Raw genomic sequence first — 18401 nt, 5'->3', positions numbered from 1 at the left:
CACATGGAAAAGAGAAAGGGCCAAGTGTATTTGAGTGAACAAAAGAGAAATCCCAAATACGAAAAATTCAATTATACAATTTACAAATATGTATACAAATATATATATATATATCCTATATACACCTGTATAATGATGGTGTATGATGTAGAAGGAAGTATGGTAGATAACAAGTAAATATAGAGTTACATAAAGATCCATGTTACAGCAAAAGATGGAATAACTAAGAAGCACGCAGTATAATAATAATTACATGCAACAATTAAATAACTGCTCAGCATCTCCACCACAATCCCAATCTGCTGTGTCCTGTTTTCCTCCCCTCTGCATAATACCCCATCACACATACGAAACACAATGCAGAGTCTGAGGGTGTTAAGAGTATGTTTATTTAAATGTCCTCCGCTCTACTGGCCAACACAGGGAGCATATGCTGGGTGTAGAATTGTTCCAGGAGGAGGAGATTTCCATGCCATGCAGGGTCTTTGGGGATGGGGATGATGATCGCCTCCTTCGTGGTCCACAGTAGCAGAGACTCCGGTCTGTGATGTGCAGCTGTTATATAATATACAATACATTTTTGAAAAACATTTGATCAACAAAAAAGGATTTGGTCAGGATCTAGAGTCAGTGTGTAGTTTATGAATTAATCAATGCTCTCTACATTAGTAAAAACACATAAAAACGTACCAGAGGGAGTCACACACAGCTGTGCCTAGATAACCAAACAAATTGACAAGATAACCAAAATCCTTGAATCTACACACAGCAAATAAACTCAAATGACACAACGAGATGTAAAAAGGAGATCACACATATAGTCGATATAAAACTGGCCGCTTCAATCTGAAGAGCAACTAAAGCAAAACACGGGAGTGTATCTTGTTCTTGTGAACACTAATGTTATCCACAGCATACACAGAGACCACGAAGTTCTTAAGGAGAAAACTAGTTGCTTAAACAAAACACGTTAGTGTACCTTGTTAGCTAATGTTAGCTAGCTGACATTAACGTTAAACATTGCACTCATATTACTCACCGAAACCTTGTAAAGCCGGTCCCGCATGCTGGCTCTTACAGAACCGACTAACTCCCCTTTCGTGTATGTACAGCTCTCAACATGCCCAGACTTGTAGTGATTTTCACCTCGTTTTATACTTTTTCGCCTTATCCTGAAAGAAACAGGTGAAATTTGCTAACGTGACGGACATCTTTGTGATGGTGACGCTTATTGTGCGAGACCAGAGACCTGTAGTTCACTGAGCGGTTTCACACAAAAACATGTGTAACTTCACAGTTTTACGACACATTTAATTTTTTTTGACTTGCAAAATGTTCTTTTAATTTGACAGACATCATATGTGTCATTCGTGGCACAATTCAAACGGGATCGAAAGATGACTTTTCTCTCTCCATTGACTTCAATGTATAATTTTCCGCTTCCGGGGTCCCATGGGTCGGAAGTAGATGGGCGGGACTTCACCTCTCTATAGTTTCAACATAGTCCGTTGCTACCTTGTTAACAGTTCTGCTTGTGCAGCATGTCCAGGTGAACTACACTCCTTTAAAACAGGTGAGTGAGATATGATTGACTGCAACAGTGTCATGTAAATGGTATTATTGTGTGAAGACACAGCCCATAAATGTATCTCATGTCAACAGTCACTTTGAATGTGAACTCTGCCGTCCATTTTCCTTTTTATGTGTTCTTTGAGTGTAATGTATGTGCATTTACTCAGTTCAATGGTGTGCAATGTCACTACCCTCATATCCATAGTACTGCTGAAAGTGGTATGGCGGTACAGTGTGTGTCCATGGCACCTTTAAGTTTGTATGCAGAGGTGGTGCTTCTATGTTGTAGCAGGCTGGTGAGCCAAGCCTATCATATGTGAAGACCTTTGGCCGTCTGCATTGTCGTCGATGCCCCTGAAGCTCCTTACTACTGGTGTCACTTTGAGCAGGTGATGGGACAGCATTCTCCACAGGTAGATCCTCAACGTAGCTGTCCTCAAAGTAGCTGTTCCAGGGTATATGCAGGAATCCTGAGGTCAAATGTAATAACTTTTAAGACCTTTTTTAAGACCCTTTCCATACATTTTAAGACCTCATCGCAACTTTGAGTTCTAACCGGTTACATTGGCGACACACTTTACCTCACCTTTACCATATTGATTGTAAGATAGCACAACTAAACAGAGTGCAGACAGACTACTGAAGCCTCCTTTCCACATGAACTTCAACCTCTCTGTGAAGGTCAGGTTTAATGCAGTATGCTGCTTTGTTGCTTCTGTACTCTGTGCTCCTTCATTCCAGTAAAACTCCTCAGAAACCATTAGAAACCAGTATTTGACCAATAAACAAAACACTTGACAAAACTTTGAACTATGAAATATATTAAACTTTCAGCTTCAGCGGGGTAATGCCATATAGGAGCTCCCTCACAAATACCCAGGGGTTAAATTGGGCTGGGGCTGTCCGGGGCTAAGCCCTGGCACATAGGACGATGCTCTGACGTCATCACCCCTCACACATTTGTCGTATGTTTACAAAAAAGGATATATATGTTAAGACTTTTCTCGTTCTTAATATAGACTATATTTAGGGTCAATATGTGTTGACTTTACTTCAAAATAGCAGATCTCTGTGACCGGATATAGTTTGGCTTGGACCCCGGCCCCACGAGGACGCATACGGTAAAACGCATACACAAGCGCAAAAAAGTCTTCCGTTCACACGCATTCGATTCATTAATGTGTCCGTTCACACTAGACCGCTGGAAATGCTGGAAACGCTGTAGTACATATGCCAGGCCTGTAAGTGGCGCTGCTCCCGCCACAAAATACACCAAAAGCAGCGAAGAAGACCCCGGAGCATGGTTGCCACGGTTGCCCTTCTGTTTATTCTCCGCGGTGGACGGTGTGTTCTCCTGCTGTATATCTCTCAGGTAGTCCACCAGCAGATGAAAAACGCCCACCTCTCCGCCTCTTCCAAGGAACGAGGGGACCGTGCGGCAGAGTTTTCGTTAAAAAAATGTTCCGCCGGTCAATAGTGTCCGTTAAAGTTTAAATCTTCCGTACAAAATTAGAAAAGTGCCGATCAGAGGTCTTCTTTGTTATTTATTGACCTTTAAAACAAATTGATAACGACTCTGTTCTCTGTATAATAATATTTAATAAACAGTGCCTGCCTCTCTTTTCTTCCCCCTCTTCTGACAGCCCAGCAGCAGCAGCAGGAGACGTGGGGAGAGAGAGGCGGGGCTATTTCATCGTTATCAGAAAATGATCATATAGGGCTTACACAAGGAGCCTTTGGACCCCCCAGAGCATACATTTCCTGTACTCTGGGGAAGGGATGGCGATCTGAGTGGGTTTTCCTGTTGAGCTCCCTGTAGTCAATACATAAACGTAGAGTTCCGTCCTTTATTCTTACGCAGACGATTGGAGAGGAGTAGGAAGACATGGACTTTTCAACCCACCCTTGTGTTATCAAGTCCAGCAAGTAATCTTTCATCTCTTTGTATAAGGGTTTTGGAACAGAGCGGTAGGCTCTTGACACTGGCTCAGCATCCTGTAGTGAAATCTTCATTTGCAAGTTTTCTACACAGCCTATGTTGTCATTAGACATGGAAAATGACTCTGATTCTTCTCTTAGCATCTGAATTACTATTTGTCTCTGGTGTTCATCAAGGTGAGTCAAATCCACAGGGGGATCCCACTGCTCATGCACAGGGGGGCTTTCACTGGAGATCTGGGCGTTGACATGGTGAATGGATGCAGCAGGTTTTTGGTCTGTTTTAAATATGTTTGCAGGATATACTGATCTGACTGACTGTACAGTTCCAATAATAGTTCTTGCTGCCATCGTCATGTCATGACTTGTAGTGTTTTGCACACTAACAATAATTATTGGGACTGTATCTGCCTTCACGGACACAAGAGTACAACAAAACTCTAATCCTTCAGGCCATTGTGGGTTCTCATTTGGCTCAAAAACCAGAGTTTTATCCTCTTTGAAAAGTGGAGCCTGTATTCGATACTCAAGTTGAATGGAGCTACGTTTAGACACACTAACTCTCTCATTTGCTGTTCTTACGTTATAGTCACATGTCTGTCTTACACTCACAGCATTAATAAAGGCTTTTGCTTTGTTTTTTCGAAGATGAGGAAAGGCAATTTTTACTGCCTGCACAAGCTTCTCTTTATCCCCATGTCTTTCCTGGCCTGGCTGACTGGCTATCACAAGGTGCTCAATGACATTAAAGCCAATAATGGGATACTGCTGTTGGTTACCTTTTAGCACTAGCATGGGTATTAGCAACTCGGTATCACTTGCAGTAAGTTTACAGTAAAGAACACTTCAAGCCAACCAACATATGGCATTTCTGTGCCATTGGCCGCTTCAATTTGTAAAGAGTCTATAGGGTCAATTAGCTCTGCTACATCTCTTAGCGGTACATCAGTTAAATGGCTTTCTTTCCATACCTCATCTATAGCACAAATTTGAGAGCCTGTATCCCAGAGGGCCTGAGTTTTCTGTTTGTGTAGGAAACACCTGATGAGGCACTTTTTTCCTACTAACTCCCTCACAGTAGCTGTTTTTTCTTTAGCATTATTTTGTTTGTGCTTGGATTTGTCATGTGACTGTGTCGCTTTCTTAATACCTGAACATTTGTATGTCTTACAATGCCTTTTGTGTGCAGGCCAAGTATTGTAGTTCCTCACTCTTTTTCTCTTCATTACAATTTGCACAAGATTGGGACTTATCTGTGTGGCCGGTTGCTGCATGTCCCCTGGGAGCAACCCCTCCTGGTTTAAAGGGCTCCGCCTTGTGGATTCCTCCACCCTCTGTGCCTTACAACCTACTCTGAAATGTTCACTGCTTCCACACCTAAAGCAATGCTGACAGTACTCTTCGCCTGCATGAGTACAGGAAACACACCTAGGTCGGGGGCGTGGTGCTGGGTAGTATCGCTGCGGTGCATACCCTTGTTAGAACTGAGCCGTTTCTCTCACTCGTGCAGGGTGGAATGCCGGTCGGTACTCCTGCACTGCTGCTGGTGGCTGCTGGTGGTACACGTCGTTGGCATTGAATTCAGCCCTATAGGGAGAGGGTTGTTGGGGTGAAAACACAGGATAAGGGGCGGAAATATTAGCTGGTTCTCTGCTTGGTAAGGGATGCTGTGGGGGTGCAGATGTGGCCGTTTGGATCGTTTCTCTGATTTGTGAGACCTCAGCTCTCAGGGCTTGCAACAGCACCATGTCAGAGCGCATTCCTTTGATTTCTGACAGCAGATCAGGGGGCAGAGTAACAGTGTTTTGCTTGCTGGTGCTTTCCATTTCCACCGGAACTTCAGTGGACTTTACTGTATTCACATGTGTTACTCGTGATGGGGCAGCAAGTTTCTTTTTGTCCTGTCTCTCTTTTTCATTGGTGTACACAATGTTCTCTTTCTCCAGCAGCAGCTCATCCGAAGTGTTTATCTGCATGAGGAGAGGCTGCAGGTCACTTTTAATATTGTCGTTCTGTAGACCAGTCAGGACAGTATGCATGAAGAGACTCTGAACAAGTGCTGGGTCATATTTTAGGTTTGACTCAGCTTCTTGAGAAGCAAACAGGATTTTCTGTCTCATGTCCATGGTTCTAATCAGGAATTTTTTAGGCAATTCTTTACTACTCTGAACCTCAGAGGTGAGTTGTTCGTATAACTCTGTGGCACCTTTCTCCTGGTAATGAGACCGGAGAATTCGACGAAGGGCAGGCAGTGTAAGGTTTTCCTTCCCTTCAAGGTAACTCCGTAACTGCAGGCCTGGTGTGATGGCACGGATTACAGCATCAATGATCTCTGACTCTGGGTAGCCCTTACTAAACCCATTTTCAATTTGTCTGGCCAGACTAGAAAATGTGAGCCTATCTTTTTGTCCTGGCTCGCCTATTTGGCCTGCGATCTTAAGATCTTTGCGCCACATAGAGCAACTGGGGAGTGCTTGGGCCAGAGGTTTTGCTGGGGTGTGTAAGAAATTAAAATCAATGTTTTGATGGTATAATGTAGCTTAAACATACCGTCAGTTTAACACTAGAACCGCCAGAGGTCGCTGTATACCTAAAACCGCCAACGGGTAAAGTTTAACCGCTATTGATTTCCAAGGTACAATGTACCATACAGAACAGTGAGTTTTGATCGCACAGGGATGATATGTATACCAATATAATCTGTGGACTTTCAGCTTTTCATATTATATAGTTTGTACAGATAGCATGAAGTATAAAATATCGCTACAGTACTGATTTAAATGCTTGGTGTTAGACTTGTGTTTTGTTTAGGTATATATCTCTATCTCTCTCTCTATCTATCTATAACTGTCTATCTCTCTATATATATATATATATCCATCTATCTATCCCTTTTACAGCCGACGTCATCAAAAGGTTGCGCGCGCATGTGGGCAACGGAAGTGGTGTTGTTTTCAAGCAGTTCTGAATGACAAAGACGAGGTAGCAACTGGTTAGCAAGCATTTACAAACTTTACCCAGCATCAACATGTCTGGTTGTTACGTATACGGTTGTACGAATCGCTATTCCACCGGGGGACTAAAGTTTTATAGGATTCCGAGAGGACCACGACCATTTCAGAGCAACCCGCGGCGTCTGTGGCTGCAGGCGATTAAACGTGTGGACTGGAATGAGGACATAATCAAAAATGCTCGCGTCTGCAGCGCCCACTTTATATCAAGTAATGAGGTTATCTAGCCTACTCTTTGATTTTACGGGAGAGCCTTGTTTACAGTAGTGATTGTCTGTATGATGTAGAATAATAATCAAATGCAGCTAAAGTTTGATAAGCTGGCGTTAGATTTGCCTAGTAGCTTGCTAGGCTAAACAAACGTGTTTGTGTTTTATTTTTTGCAGGCGAGGCATCATTGGACTCTAGTAGTCCTGATTTTGTGCCATCTGTGTTCATGTACACAAAACAAAGCCAGAACCCAAATGCAAAGATGGACAGGTAAGATTAGAGTTGACATCCTCTCAGTCGTTTTTTGTTTTGTTTTCCTCTCTTGCATAAGCTTTGGTGCCTACAGCTGCTGTTTTGGGATATGGATTAGTCTAACTATGAATTTCTGCTGTTACTGTAGGTACCATAGGAAAAGGAGGAGAGCTGACACTGCAGCAAATCAACGTGTTACTTCTGAAACTCCAGAACAAGAATGCAGCATGGATCCAGAACAAGAATGCAGCATGGATCATTGTCCTGGTATGAATATATGAATATATCATCTTACAATTAACTGATTGATTGTCAGGGTTCCCACCCTCACTGAAAGAGTCAATGTGCTCCTAGTGTGTGTGTGCTCCTGCCAGGCCCACTGCTCCAATTGCTATGTACAGGACTGTCTCAGAAAATTAGAATATTGTGATAAAGTTCTTTATTTTCTGTAATGCAATTTAAAAAAACAAAAATGTCATACATTCTGGATTCATTACAAATCAACTGAAATATTGCAAGCCTTTTATTATTTTAATATTGCTGATTATGGCATACAGCTTAAGAAAACTCAAAAATCCTATCTCAAAAAATTAGAATAGTTCCTCAGACCAAGTAAAAAAAAAAGATTTATAACAGCAAAACACAATCAAACATTTGAAAATGTCCATTAATGCACTCAGTACTTGGTTGGGAATCCTTTTGCACGGATTACTGCATCAATGCCGCGTGGCATGGAGGCAATCAGCCTGTGGCATTGCTGAGGTGTTATGGATGCCCAGGATGCTTCAATAGCGGCCTTTAGCTCATTAGCATTGTTGGGTCTGGTGTCTTTCAGCTTCTTCTTCACAATACCCCACATATTCTCTATGGGGTTCAGGTCAGGGGAATTTGCAGGCCAATCGAGGACAGTAATGCCATGGTCAGTACACCAGTTACTGGTGGTTTTGGCACTGTGGGCAGGTGCCAGATCATGCTGGAAAATGAATTCCTCATCTCCATAGAGCTTTTCAGCAGACGGAAGCATGTAGTGCTCTAAAATCTCTTGGTACACAGCTGCATTTACTCTGGGCTTGATGAAACACAGTGGACCAACACCAGCAGCTGACATGGCTCCCCAAACCATCGCTGACTGTGGGAACTTCACACTGGATTTCAAGCAACTTGGATTTTGCTCCTCTCCAGCCTTTCTCCAGACTCTGGTGCCTTGACTTCCAAATGAAATACAAAACTTGCTTTCGTCTGAAAAGAGGACTTTGGACCACTGTGCAACTGTCCAGTGCTTCTTTTCCTTAGCCCAAGTCAGACGCCTCTTCCGTTGTCTTGAGTTCAGAAGTGGCTTGACCATGGGAATACGGCTATTGTAGCCCATTTCCCGGACACGTCTGTGAACAGTGACTTTTGATACCTGGACTCCAGCTTCAGTCCACTGTCTTTGAAGCTCCCCCAAATTCTGGAAGCGACTCTTCTTCACAATGCTGTTAAGGCTGCGGTCATCTCTCTTGGTTGTGCAGCGTTTCCTGCCACATTTCCCCCTTCCAACAGACTTTTTGTGGATGTGCTTTGAAACTGCACTCTGTGAACAGCTTGCTCTTTGAGAAATTTCTTTTTGTGTCTTACCCTCCTGATGGAGGGTGTCAATGACGGTCCTCTGGACAGCAGTCAGATCAGCAGTCTTCCCCATACTTGTGATTTAGTTTACTGAACCAAGCTGAATGTTTTTCAAGGCTCAGGAAACCCTTGCAGGTGTTTCGAGTTAATTAGACGATTCAAGTGATTCGTTGAACACCCTACTAGTATACTTTTTCATGATATTCTAATATTTAGAGATAGGATATTTGAGTTTTCTTAAGCTGTATGCCATAATCAGCAATATTAAAATAATAAAAGGCTTGCAATATTTCAGTTGATTTGTAATGAATCCAGAATGTATGACATTTTTGTTTTTTTAATTGCATTACAGAAAATAAAGAACTTTATCACAATATTCTAATTTTCTGAGACAGTCCTGTATGTCTGTGTGTGACGTGTACACTGGCCCCTGGATGGGTCAAATGCAGAGGAAAAATCTCCCCCTGGGATCGATAATGTATCTTCTCTTCTGTCATGGAAAAGTTTTGAAAATTCATTGGTAAAAATGTGTGAGAACCCCTGAATTGTGAACTTGTTTGCATTGGTTGCAGCACATGCTAATTTTTCACTTTTCTATATTAAAGCTGAAGAGGATATCCCAGTTCCAAAGAGAGAGTACGATGATCTGAACCTGAGATACAGTCAACTTCAGGAGGAATATGTCAACCTGCGACAGGAGTTTGACACACTACGAGCAGAAAATGTAAAGCTAAAAGAGGAGCTGCAAAAAACTACATTCTCCTACACCACTGTTAAGTGCAACATTGGACAATTGATTTTTCTCACAGGACTGACCTCTGTGGTCTTTGAGTGGCTGATTACAAAAATGATGGGCAGCGTAGAAAAAATTCACAACAAACTTACAGTAGAGGACCACCTATTGATTATATTGATGAAATTAAGGTTGGGCCTATGTAATACTGAATGGCTTATAGATTTCAGGTATCAAAAACCATCTTATCAAATATTTTGCAGAGCTGGGTCCCTGCTATGGCCTTGGTCCTCAAGCCACTCATTAAATGGCCAAGTAAGGGTGCAGTACTTAAAAATATGCCAAAAATATTCAAGCGCAACTTTAGAAGATGCCGGTGCATAATAGATTGCACAGAAATGTTTATAGCTAGACCCAGTAATCTGACTTCCAGGGCCCAGACATGGTCAAACTATAAACACAACAACACCATTGAATATTTGATCGGCATCACTCCAGCTGATGCAATTTCCTTTCTGTCTCCTGGGTGGGGTGGATGGGTTTCAGACAAGCAGATCACTAAGGAGTCAGGTTTCCTCAAACTTTTGGAGCCTAGGGATGAGGTTTTAGCAGACAGAGGATTTTTCATCAGAGATGAGCTTGCGGCCTATGGTGCAACCCTTCGTATCCCTCATTTCACAAAAGGAAAGAAGCAGCTTTCTGCACAGGAAGTGGACACATCTAGACAACTTTCTCGTGTGAGGATCCATGTAGAGCGAGTTATTGGTCTGTGGAAAAACTTTAAGATTTTACAAACAGTTATTCCTTTGTCGCAGGTTGACATACTAGATGATGTTGTTATTGTATGTGGTGCCCTCACAAACCTCTGTAAGAGTGTTGTTCCCAAATGAGTTACACATAACCATGTATGACTTATAAAGTGATTTTACATTTGTAAAACATGTATATAGGCCTTCTGTACTTAAAACTTAATGCATTTTAATAAACCTCCCCACATTGGCTGCCACTGGTGTGTCTAATGGTCTTTTCCCCCCAGATTATCTCAACAATTCAGAGTGCAGTATCACATTTATTTGTAATGTTGTTACTAACAGAGTTTTATTCCATTCAGGTGCCATTAAAGTGCCACTAAACATTAACAACATAAAAAGTAGGAGTATGTACAATATATTAGAATCAAACTGGTTCTGTATGTTGTAAACAGTAAATAATAATTTTAGGTCGCAAATTATCTCTATGTATGGATACATATATAGCATTACAGAATAAAACTTAAAATATCTTGTTGCACTGAAGTGCATCTAGACACAGCTGTCAATAACAACATCAAATGTAAAGAAAAGGCTGATGATGAATTCATTGTTTCAACTGTAATGCAACTTTAACAACCAGGGAAAGACAATCCATAACCGACATCTAACACCATATCTGGTCTCCTATCACAATACAATACATTATATTGCCCACTCCTACATGAAGGCATTCAAGCCTCAACTCTCAGACATTCCCTACATAACCATGTTGCTGGCTTCCTTTTTATGTGTGCACAACTGTAGTGAATTTGGTTGTTGCATTTGACACAGATTATAATTTTACCAAAATCTGGTCTTTCACAGTATTCGCAGGCTCTCTGTGACACCAAGACAGGATCATGTCTTCTTGTCAGTAATTCAGGCAACACACTCGAGCTAAAGAACTCATGTGCTTTTGGCAAAGCCTCCTGCAGAAACTCTTCATTTCTTAGGATACATTGCACAATGAACTTCTCCTTAGTCCACAACACAAAGTCACAGTAGCTAACACCACACACAAACATGTGAAGTTGAGTTTGATAGTAGTATGTGTGTGAATGTTTCAAAGAGAATGACTTGTCCAGACAAAACTGCTTGTCTTCTGTACATCCTTGAAGGCTATTCCTGTATTTGTAGGGACATTTGATCTCTACCACCCCTTTGCCACAGCAGGTACATCTTGCTATCCCATCTGGCGATGATCCAAGGTGTGGCTCAGAAGGTTGCACTACTAAGCCACATGAGCTGATGCTGAAATCTGGATGGCTTTGGGACATAAATGCAGTGTAGGCTTGTCTTGCCGTTTCCTCCATGTTTTGACCCCAGAGCACAGATGGGACATTTAACTCTGTTTTGTTGTACTGCATTATATCCTTTAGGTATGTTTTGCTGATCTTGTCAGTTGTGGCTGCATGGTGAAATGTGGTGCTTGTGATCCGACCAGCCCTATAGGTCTGCCACTCATTCGACCTTGACTGTTTCCGTGTCACAAATTCCAGTTTCTCACATTGTTGAGGTTGTAGTGTAGTTTTTAGTTTGTGAAATGTATCCTCACATTTCACCTTCATTTCCTGTGGTGAGAGTTCCCGGAGTGTTGCATCAAATAAAGCAGTCAAGGGCTCAGGTAAGTCTGGATGCTCCTCTGAATCAGTGTCAGACGATGCAGTGTCCGTTTCACTGTTTTCCAGGCTCGTCAGCACTGCAGCACCTGGGTACACATCCAGCAGTTCCCGGATGTCCTCATCTGTCAACACTGATAATAGAGCAACAAAAAGACACAATTAGTGTGCTGCATAATGTTCACATTTTAAGAATAATGACTGAATTATTCTAAAACCAGACCAGTTAAGCTGTAGATAACAAACAATCGAATTTCTAGAATCAGTAATCTGAAGACAAAAGGACAGACATATTCAAACTAACATAACAAATGATACTGAAACTATTCAAACTGAGCGTGTATGTTTACAAAAAGTCATGATGCCACGTTGGTCTGTAGGCCTTTTCATCTCTGCATCACCAAGTAACACCTTTCTCAGGCTACATTATGGTGTCAAGACACTGAGGAGAAATCCTGAGAATTAATTAAATGCACTATGGCAAAAGGAAACTTATCTAGGCTCTGTCAACTATTATATCAATCAATCAATCAATGTTTATTTATATAGCCCAATATCACAAATGTTACATTTGTCTCAGTGGACTTCACAGTTTGTACAGAATATCAGTATGACAATACGACACCCTCTGTCCTTAGACCCTCACATCGTACAAGGAAAAACTTCCAGAGAAAACCCCACAGTTTAAAGGGAAAAATGGGAGAAACCTCAGGGAGAGCAACAGAGGAGGGATCCCTCTCCCAGGACGGACAGACGTGCAATAGATGCCGTGTATAAATTGAAAAGATAATACATTTGCAACATAGGTAGTCCAAATGTTTGGAAATGCATGTGTGTATAATAAGAAGATGAATCCACGAGGATATCCATCCAGGACTTATGATCCAGGACCACAGCCACGACTCAAGATCCAGGACTCGCAATCCATGACACAGGACCGCAGGATCATCCATGACTCCGGATCCCGGCGTATATAGTCACCAAAAAGAAAGAAATTTGGGGAAGCTGGGTTAATCGGAACATGAGAGTACACAGGTATAGACAGAGAGAAGGAAGAAGTAAGATGTCCCCCGACAAACTAAGCCTATATCAGCAAAACTAGGGGCTGAATCTAATCAGCCCTAACTATAAGCTTTATCAAAAAGGAAGGTCTTAAGCGCACTCTTAAAAACGGATAGGGTGTCTGCCGTCCGAACACAAACTGGAAGCTGATTCCACAAAAGTGGAGCTTGATAAGAAAAGGCTCTGGCTCCCATTGTACTTTTAGAGACTCTAGGAACAACCAACAACCCTGCATTCTTGGAACGCAATGCCCTAGTAGGACAATAGGGTATAATGAGTTCTTTAAGGTAAGATGGCGCCTGCCCATTAAGGGCTTTGTAGGCGAGAAGAAGAATTTTAAATTCTATCCTGTGTTCTATAGGGAGCCAGTGTAAGGCAGCCAGAACAGGAGTAATGTGGTCCCTTTTCCTAACTCTGGTTAGTACACGAGCTGCAGCATTTTGAATCAGCTGAAGCGACTTGACTGACTTCTTGGTACACCCTGATAATAAGGAGTTACAATAATCCAGCCTTGAAGTAACAAATGCATGGACTAGTTTCTCTGCATCGTTTTGAGGCAAGATATGCCTGATTTTTGCAATGTTACGTAGATGGAAGTAGGCGGTCCTTGAAATTGATTTTATGTGGGTGTTAAAGGATAAATCCTGATCAAATATAACACCAAGATTCCTTACAGTCTCACTGGAGGCCAAATTAATGCCATCCATAGTTAATATATCTTTAGATAATTTGTTTCGTAGATTCTTCGGACCAAGTACAATAACTTCAGTTTTGGTCGTGTTTAACATCAAAAAATGTAAGGTCATCCACGTTTTTAAGTCCTTGAGGCAGTCTTGAATTTTATTTAGATGATTAATTTCATCAGGCTTGATTGATAAATATAGTTGAGTATCATCCGCATAACAATGAAAGTTTACAGAATGATTCCTTATAATATTGCCTAACGGAAGCATATATAGGGTGAACAAAATAGGTCCAAACACTGAGCCCTGTGGCACTCCATGGCTAACTTTGGTTTGCATGGAAGATTCATCGTTGACACGTACAAACTGAGAGCGTTCAGATAGATAGGACCTAAACCAGCCTAAAGCAGTTCCCTGTATGCCAACTAAGTGCTCTAGTCTTTGCAATAGGATATCATGGTCGATAGTATCAAATGCAGCACTAAGATCGAGCAAGACAAGAATAGAGACAAGTCCCTTGTCAGAGGCTATTAGAATGTCATTTGTGACTTTAACCAGAGCTGTCTCTGTGCTATGTTGTGTTCTAAAGCCAGACTGAAAATCTTCAAATAAATCATAGTTTTTTAAGTAATCACACAGCTGTTTTGCGACTGCTTGCTCAATAATTTTTGAGAGGAACGGAAGATTAGAAATAGGTCTATAGTTGGCTAAAACCTCTGGATCGAGGTTGTGCTTTTTAAGAAGCGGTTTTATCACTGCTACTTTGAATGATTGTGGAACATAGCCTGATGATAAAGACATATTCATCATATTTAATAAAGAAGTGCTAATTAATGGAAAAACTTCTTTTAACAGCTTAGTTGGAATTGGGTCTAAGATACACGTTGATGGTTTAGAAGAGAGAATCATTGAATTTAATTGTTCAAGGTTTATGGCTGAAAAGCATTCTAGTTTACTATCTAGTGTAATATTAGAACTTACGTTTCCGGGAGCTGTTGATAACACTATACTGGTCAAAGGCAAGAGGTCATTGATTTTGTTTCTAAGAGTAACAATTTTATCGTTAAAAAAGCACATAAAATCATTACTACTGAGTGCTATGGGAATAGAAGGCTCAGTCGAGCTGTGGCTCTCTGTCAGCCTGGCTACAGTGCTGAAAAGAAATCTTGCATTATTCTTATTCTCATCTATTAATGAAGAGTAGTATGCTGCTCTCGCTTTACGCAGTGCTTTCTTATATTCATTGAGAGTAATATGCCAAATTAAACGAGATTCTTCAAGTTTAGTGGAACGCCATATCCTTTCAAGTTGTCTCGACTTTTGCTTTATTTTGCGGGTTTCGGCATTATGCCATGGAGCTAATCTATGTTGTTTTATTTTCTTCTTTTTCAAAGGAGCAACAGAGTCTAATTTTATTCGCAGCGCATCTGTAGCACTATCAACAACATGATCAATTTGGGGTGGTGTACATTTTGTATAAGTTTCCTCCCCTACATGCAGACATGCTATCGAGCTAAGTATTGGTGGAATCTCTTCCTTAAATTTGGCTATAGCACTAACAGATAAGTTTCTGCTGCAGGAGCTTTTGGCTAATGCTTTGTAGTCTAGAAACAGTACTTCAAAAGTTACTAAGAAATGGTCGGATAAAGCAGGATTATGCGGTTCGACTAATAGTTGCTCAATTTCAATACCATAAGTCAGAACAAGGTCAAGAGTGTGATTATAGCAGTGGGTTGGTTTATTTACACTCTGAAAGAAACCAACAGAATCTAATATAGAGTTAAATGCAACAGTAAGGCTATTTTTATCATCGTCAACATGAATATTAAAGTCACCTACGATAATTACTTTATCTGTTTTAAGAACCAAAGCTGATAAAAACTCTGAGAATTCTGATAAGAATTCTGAATAAGGACCTGGTGCACGGTACACTGTAACAAATAAAATTGGCTGCAAAGTTTTCCAGGTCGGATGCGTAAGACTGAAAATGAGGCTTTCATAGGAGGTATAATTAAATTTTTGTTTAGTATTGATAAGTAAACTTGAGTCAAAGATTGCTGCAACTCCACCTCCTCGGCCCGTGCCTTGGGCAATATGAGTATTGATATGGCTGGGTGGAGTGGCCTCATTTATGCTGACATATTCTTCATGTCTCAACCAAGTTTCAGTAAGACAGCATATATCAATATTATAATCTGATATTAAATCATTTACCAGTATTGCTTTAGATGCTAGAGATCTTATGTTTAAGAGACCACATTTAATCTTCCTGTTTTGTTGCACTGTAGTAGTTGTTACATTTACTTTTATTAGGTTATTATGTATGACACCTCTATTAGGTTTTACCTTAAATTGTCCTTGGGCAGACACACACACCGTTAATATTGGGTATTTTATTGGGGTCGGGATTCCTATGGATGACTGTCTAGGAGAGAGCGCAGAGAAGCGTGTAAGACTGCGACTCTGCCTCCTGGTCTCAACTCCAGTTTGTCATGGATTAAGTCCACAGAGCCCTGAAATGTTTGCCGAAATGAGATTTGCACCTTCCAAAGTAGGATGAATGCCGTCTCTCTTAATCAGACCAGGTTTTCCCCAGAAGGCTGTCCAATTATTCACGAAGCCCACATTGTTTGCTGGGCACCACCAAGACAACCAGCGCTGAAATGATGACATGCGGCTATACATGTCATCATTGATCAGATTGGGGAGGGGACCAGAGAAGATTACGGTGTCCGACATTGTTTTAGCATAACTACACACCGACGCCACATTAAGTTTGGTGCATTCTGATTGGCGTAAACGAACATCATTACCACCGACGTGAATAACAATCCTACTGTATTTACGTTTATTTTTAGCCAGCAGTCTAAGATGCGCCTCAACGTCGCCCGCTCTGGCCCCCGGAATGCATGTGACTGTGGACGCTTCGGTCTCTAAATTCACGTGTCTCATAATAGAGCTACCAATAACCAGAGTTGGCTTCTCAGCGGGTGTCTCGCTGAGTGGGGAATATCTGTTAGATACGTGAACGGTTGGTGGGGACCTGCGGGTTTCGCGTTATGCCCCTTCTGAACAGTCACCCATTCTCCCTGCTGCTCGGGAGTTGCCGGGGGACGGCTAAGAGGAGCTACCTTTTGCCGGTCCGCACCGGCTAACATGGGCGTTACTGTAGCTGAGTTATTTTCTAAGATGCGGAGCCGGGCTTCTATGGCTATGATTCCCGCCTCCAACCTAACAACTATACTACATGTAACACATGTATCGGTACCAGTAAAGGAGGTAGGGGAGTAACCAAACATGAGACAGTTAGAGCAGGAAATAGCACCCGAGGGTGGGGAAAGAGCCATGGCTAAAGCTAAAGTAGCTACCGTTAGCAAACCCGAAAAGAGTGTAGGCAACTGTGGAGTTACAGTCGCTAAGAGAAGGAGAGTTTGTGAGTGCTTAAGCTGTAGTAACGTGTGATTACAACGTCAGGCAGTTGCCGTGATCAAGAGTTTTAAAACGATCGATTAAGTTAAGATAATAAGCTATCAGCAACAGAACAGGCACACGGGATACCCGGAGATGACAACAACAACCGGAAGTTACAACATGCTTACCGCAATAGTGGTCCGTGTAGAAAAGTACATGCCTCTGGGTGTGATACTATTCTTCCTAGCAGATGTTGAAGCTGCTGGAAGTTGCCTGCCAAGCCTCTTTGGTTTGTGGAAGCTGATTTCCATCAATGGAGCTGGTCTGACTTCTTTCCTGCTGATGTCTTTCCACATGCACACTCGAGAAGTAACCGCTGCTTTCTCTGTCCTTCCCATCCTAACATAGAGCTCAACTTTGAATAATATTGCAGCTGCATGGCTGCAGCATGACCCAAACCTGAAATTTCACAAAATCATAATAAACATACTGGGCTTGAAAGTAACATTTGCTCTCAGACAAATCTCGGCTCTGGCTATGAAGTAGGTAAACATCTAACTTACTAGACATGTGAGTATCCTAAGCTTAATCAGGTTTTGAATGTAACTGAATGATATTGGCTGCTGACATTTTGAACCCTGTTGTCACTGTGTTGTTGTTCATGAACATGTTAGTTTCAAACCCTGGTTATGATGAGAAAGTTACAGGGCAAGGCATACGATTTTTGATATGGAAAGGAGAGTAATAGCCAGCTGAAAGGACAGTAACACACCCCTGAACTGTTACCTACAAGCCCACAACACCAAATAATAGGCTACTTACCCCGCCATACAGGTGCAATTCGCTGTGAGGACGTAGTTTTCTCGTTGGTTGATTATGACCCAAGCCTCATACATCGTTGTCTTGTGTCCTTGTCTTTGACGAGGGAGAATTTCTGATCTCAAAATACAAAACTCTGAGTCTATGTCATGGTATTTGACGTTCTGTACATGACCACAGACAACGTATTCGTAAGCATCCACTGACTTATAGGCTCGTAATTTCTCTATGGTGTACGCGCTCGGTTTCTCAATTAAATAGGTATATATATCTGGCCACTGTATATTCGGCCACTTGCTAACGTCTTCAACCCACTCATCAATAGAACACGGATCTGGAAGTCGGACACCATTTGTGAAAGTCAACTTGTTAAGGTAACATTCACGATCTTTAGTTGATAATCCCCTTGCGTAGCTTGACAAGCTGTTTATCTCTGCCATCCTTCTGTTGCCACAATGCGCGTGCATACGTTCTACGTCATCATTGTGTACAAACACGAAAAGGGTCTATAGGAACTGAGGTTACCTACTGTAACCCCAGCTTCTATGAGTAAATGGCGCAGCCCTCTAAGGCTATCGCTATTGGGTAATCCCCCTGCGCCCCCGCGCAGCACTGAAACACTTGTAGTCCACGCCCACCCGCAAGGTGGGCCCCACCCTCGGGCCTCCTTCCGGTATAAATAGGAAGGTGGC

The 18401-nt window shown here is 41.8% G+C and overlaps 1 protein-coding gene and 2 long non-coding RNA genes across 3 annotated transcripts; 1 reads left to right on the top strand and 2 right to left on the bottom strand.

The window, feature by feature from the left end:
* Window positions 1-371: 371 nt before the first annotated feature.
* Window positions 372-1296, bottom strand: LOC307022450. The gene is made up of 2 exons (XR_013803397.1): window positions 1040-1296; window positions 372-555 (listed from the first exon to the last, which is right to left on the bottom strand). It is a non-coding gene; the product is annotated as an uncharacterized lncRNA (long non-coding RNA).
* A 5086-nt stretch (window positions 1297-6382) lies between these two features.
* On the top strand, window positions 6383-10330 carry LOC307022138 (uncharacterized protein). The gene is made up of 4 exons (XM_079654751.1): window positions 6383-6731; window positions 6908-7001; window positions 7132-7250; window positions 9197-10330. Exons 1-4 carry the CDS (start codon window positions 6539-6541, stop codon window positions 9706-9708), a joined length of 918 nt encoding a protein of 305 aa, XP_079510877.1. The 5' UTR covers window positions 6383-6538; the 3' UTR covers window positions 9709-10330.
* Window positions 9961-18401, bottom strand: LOC307022139. Its single transcript, XR_013803311.1, has 2 exons — window positions 17713-18401; window positions 9961-17349 (listed from the first exon to the last, which is right to left on the bottom strand). It is a non-coding gene; the product is annotated as an uncharacterized lncRNA (long non-coding RNA).

The sequence above is a fragment of the Notothenia rossii genome, assembly GCF_949606895.1.
Source record: "Notothenia rossii genome assembly, chromosome: 10".
In the NCBI taxonomy this organism is placed as follows: domain Eukaryota; kingdom Metazoa; phylum Chordata; class Actinopteri; order Perciformes; family Nototheniidae; genus Notothenia; species Notothenia rossii.
The sequence above is the reverse complement of the archived record's forward strand: the minus strand, read 5'-3'. Positions and strand labels throughout refer to the sequence as shown.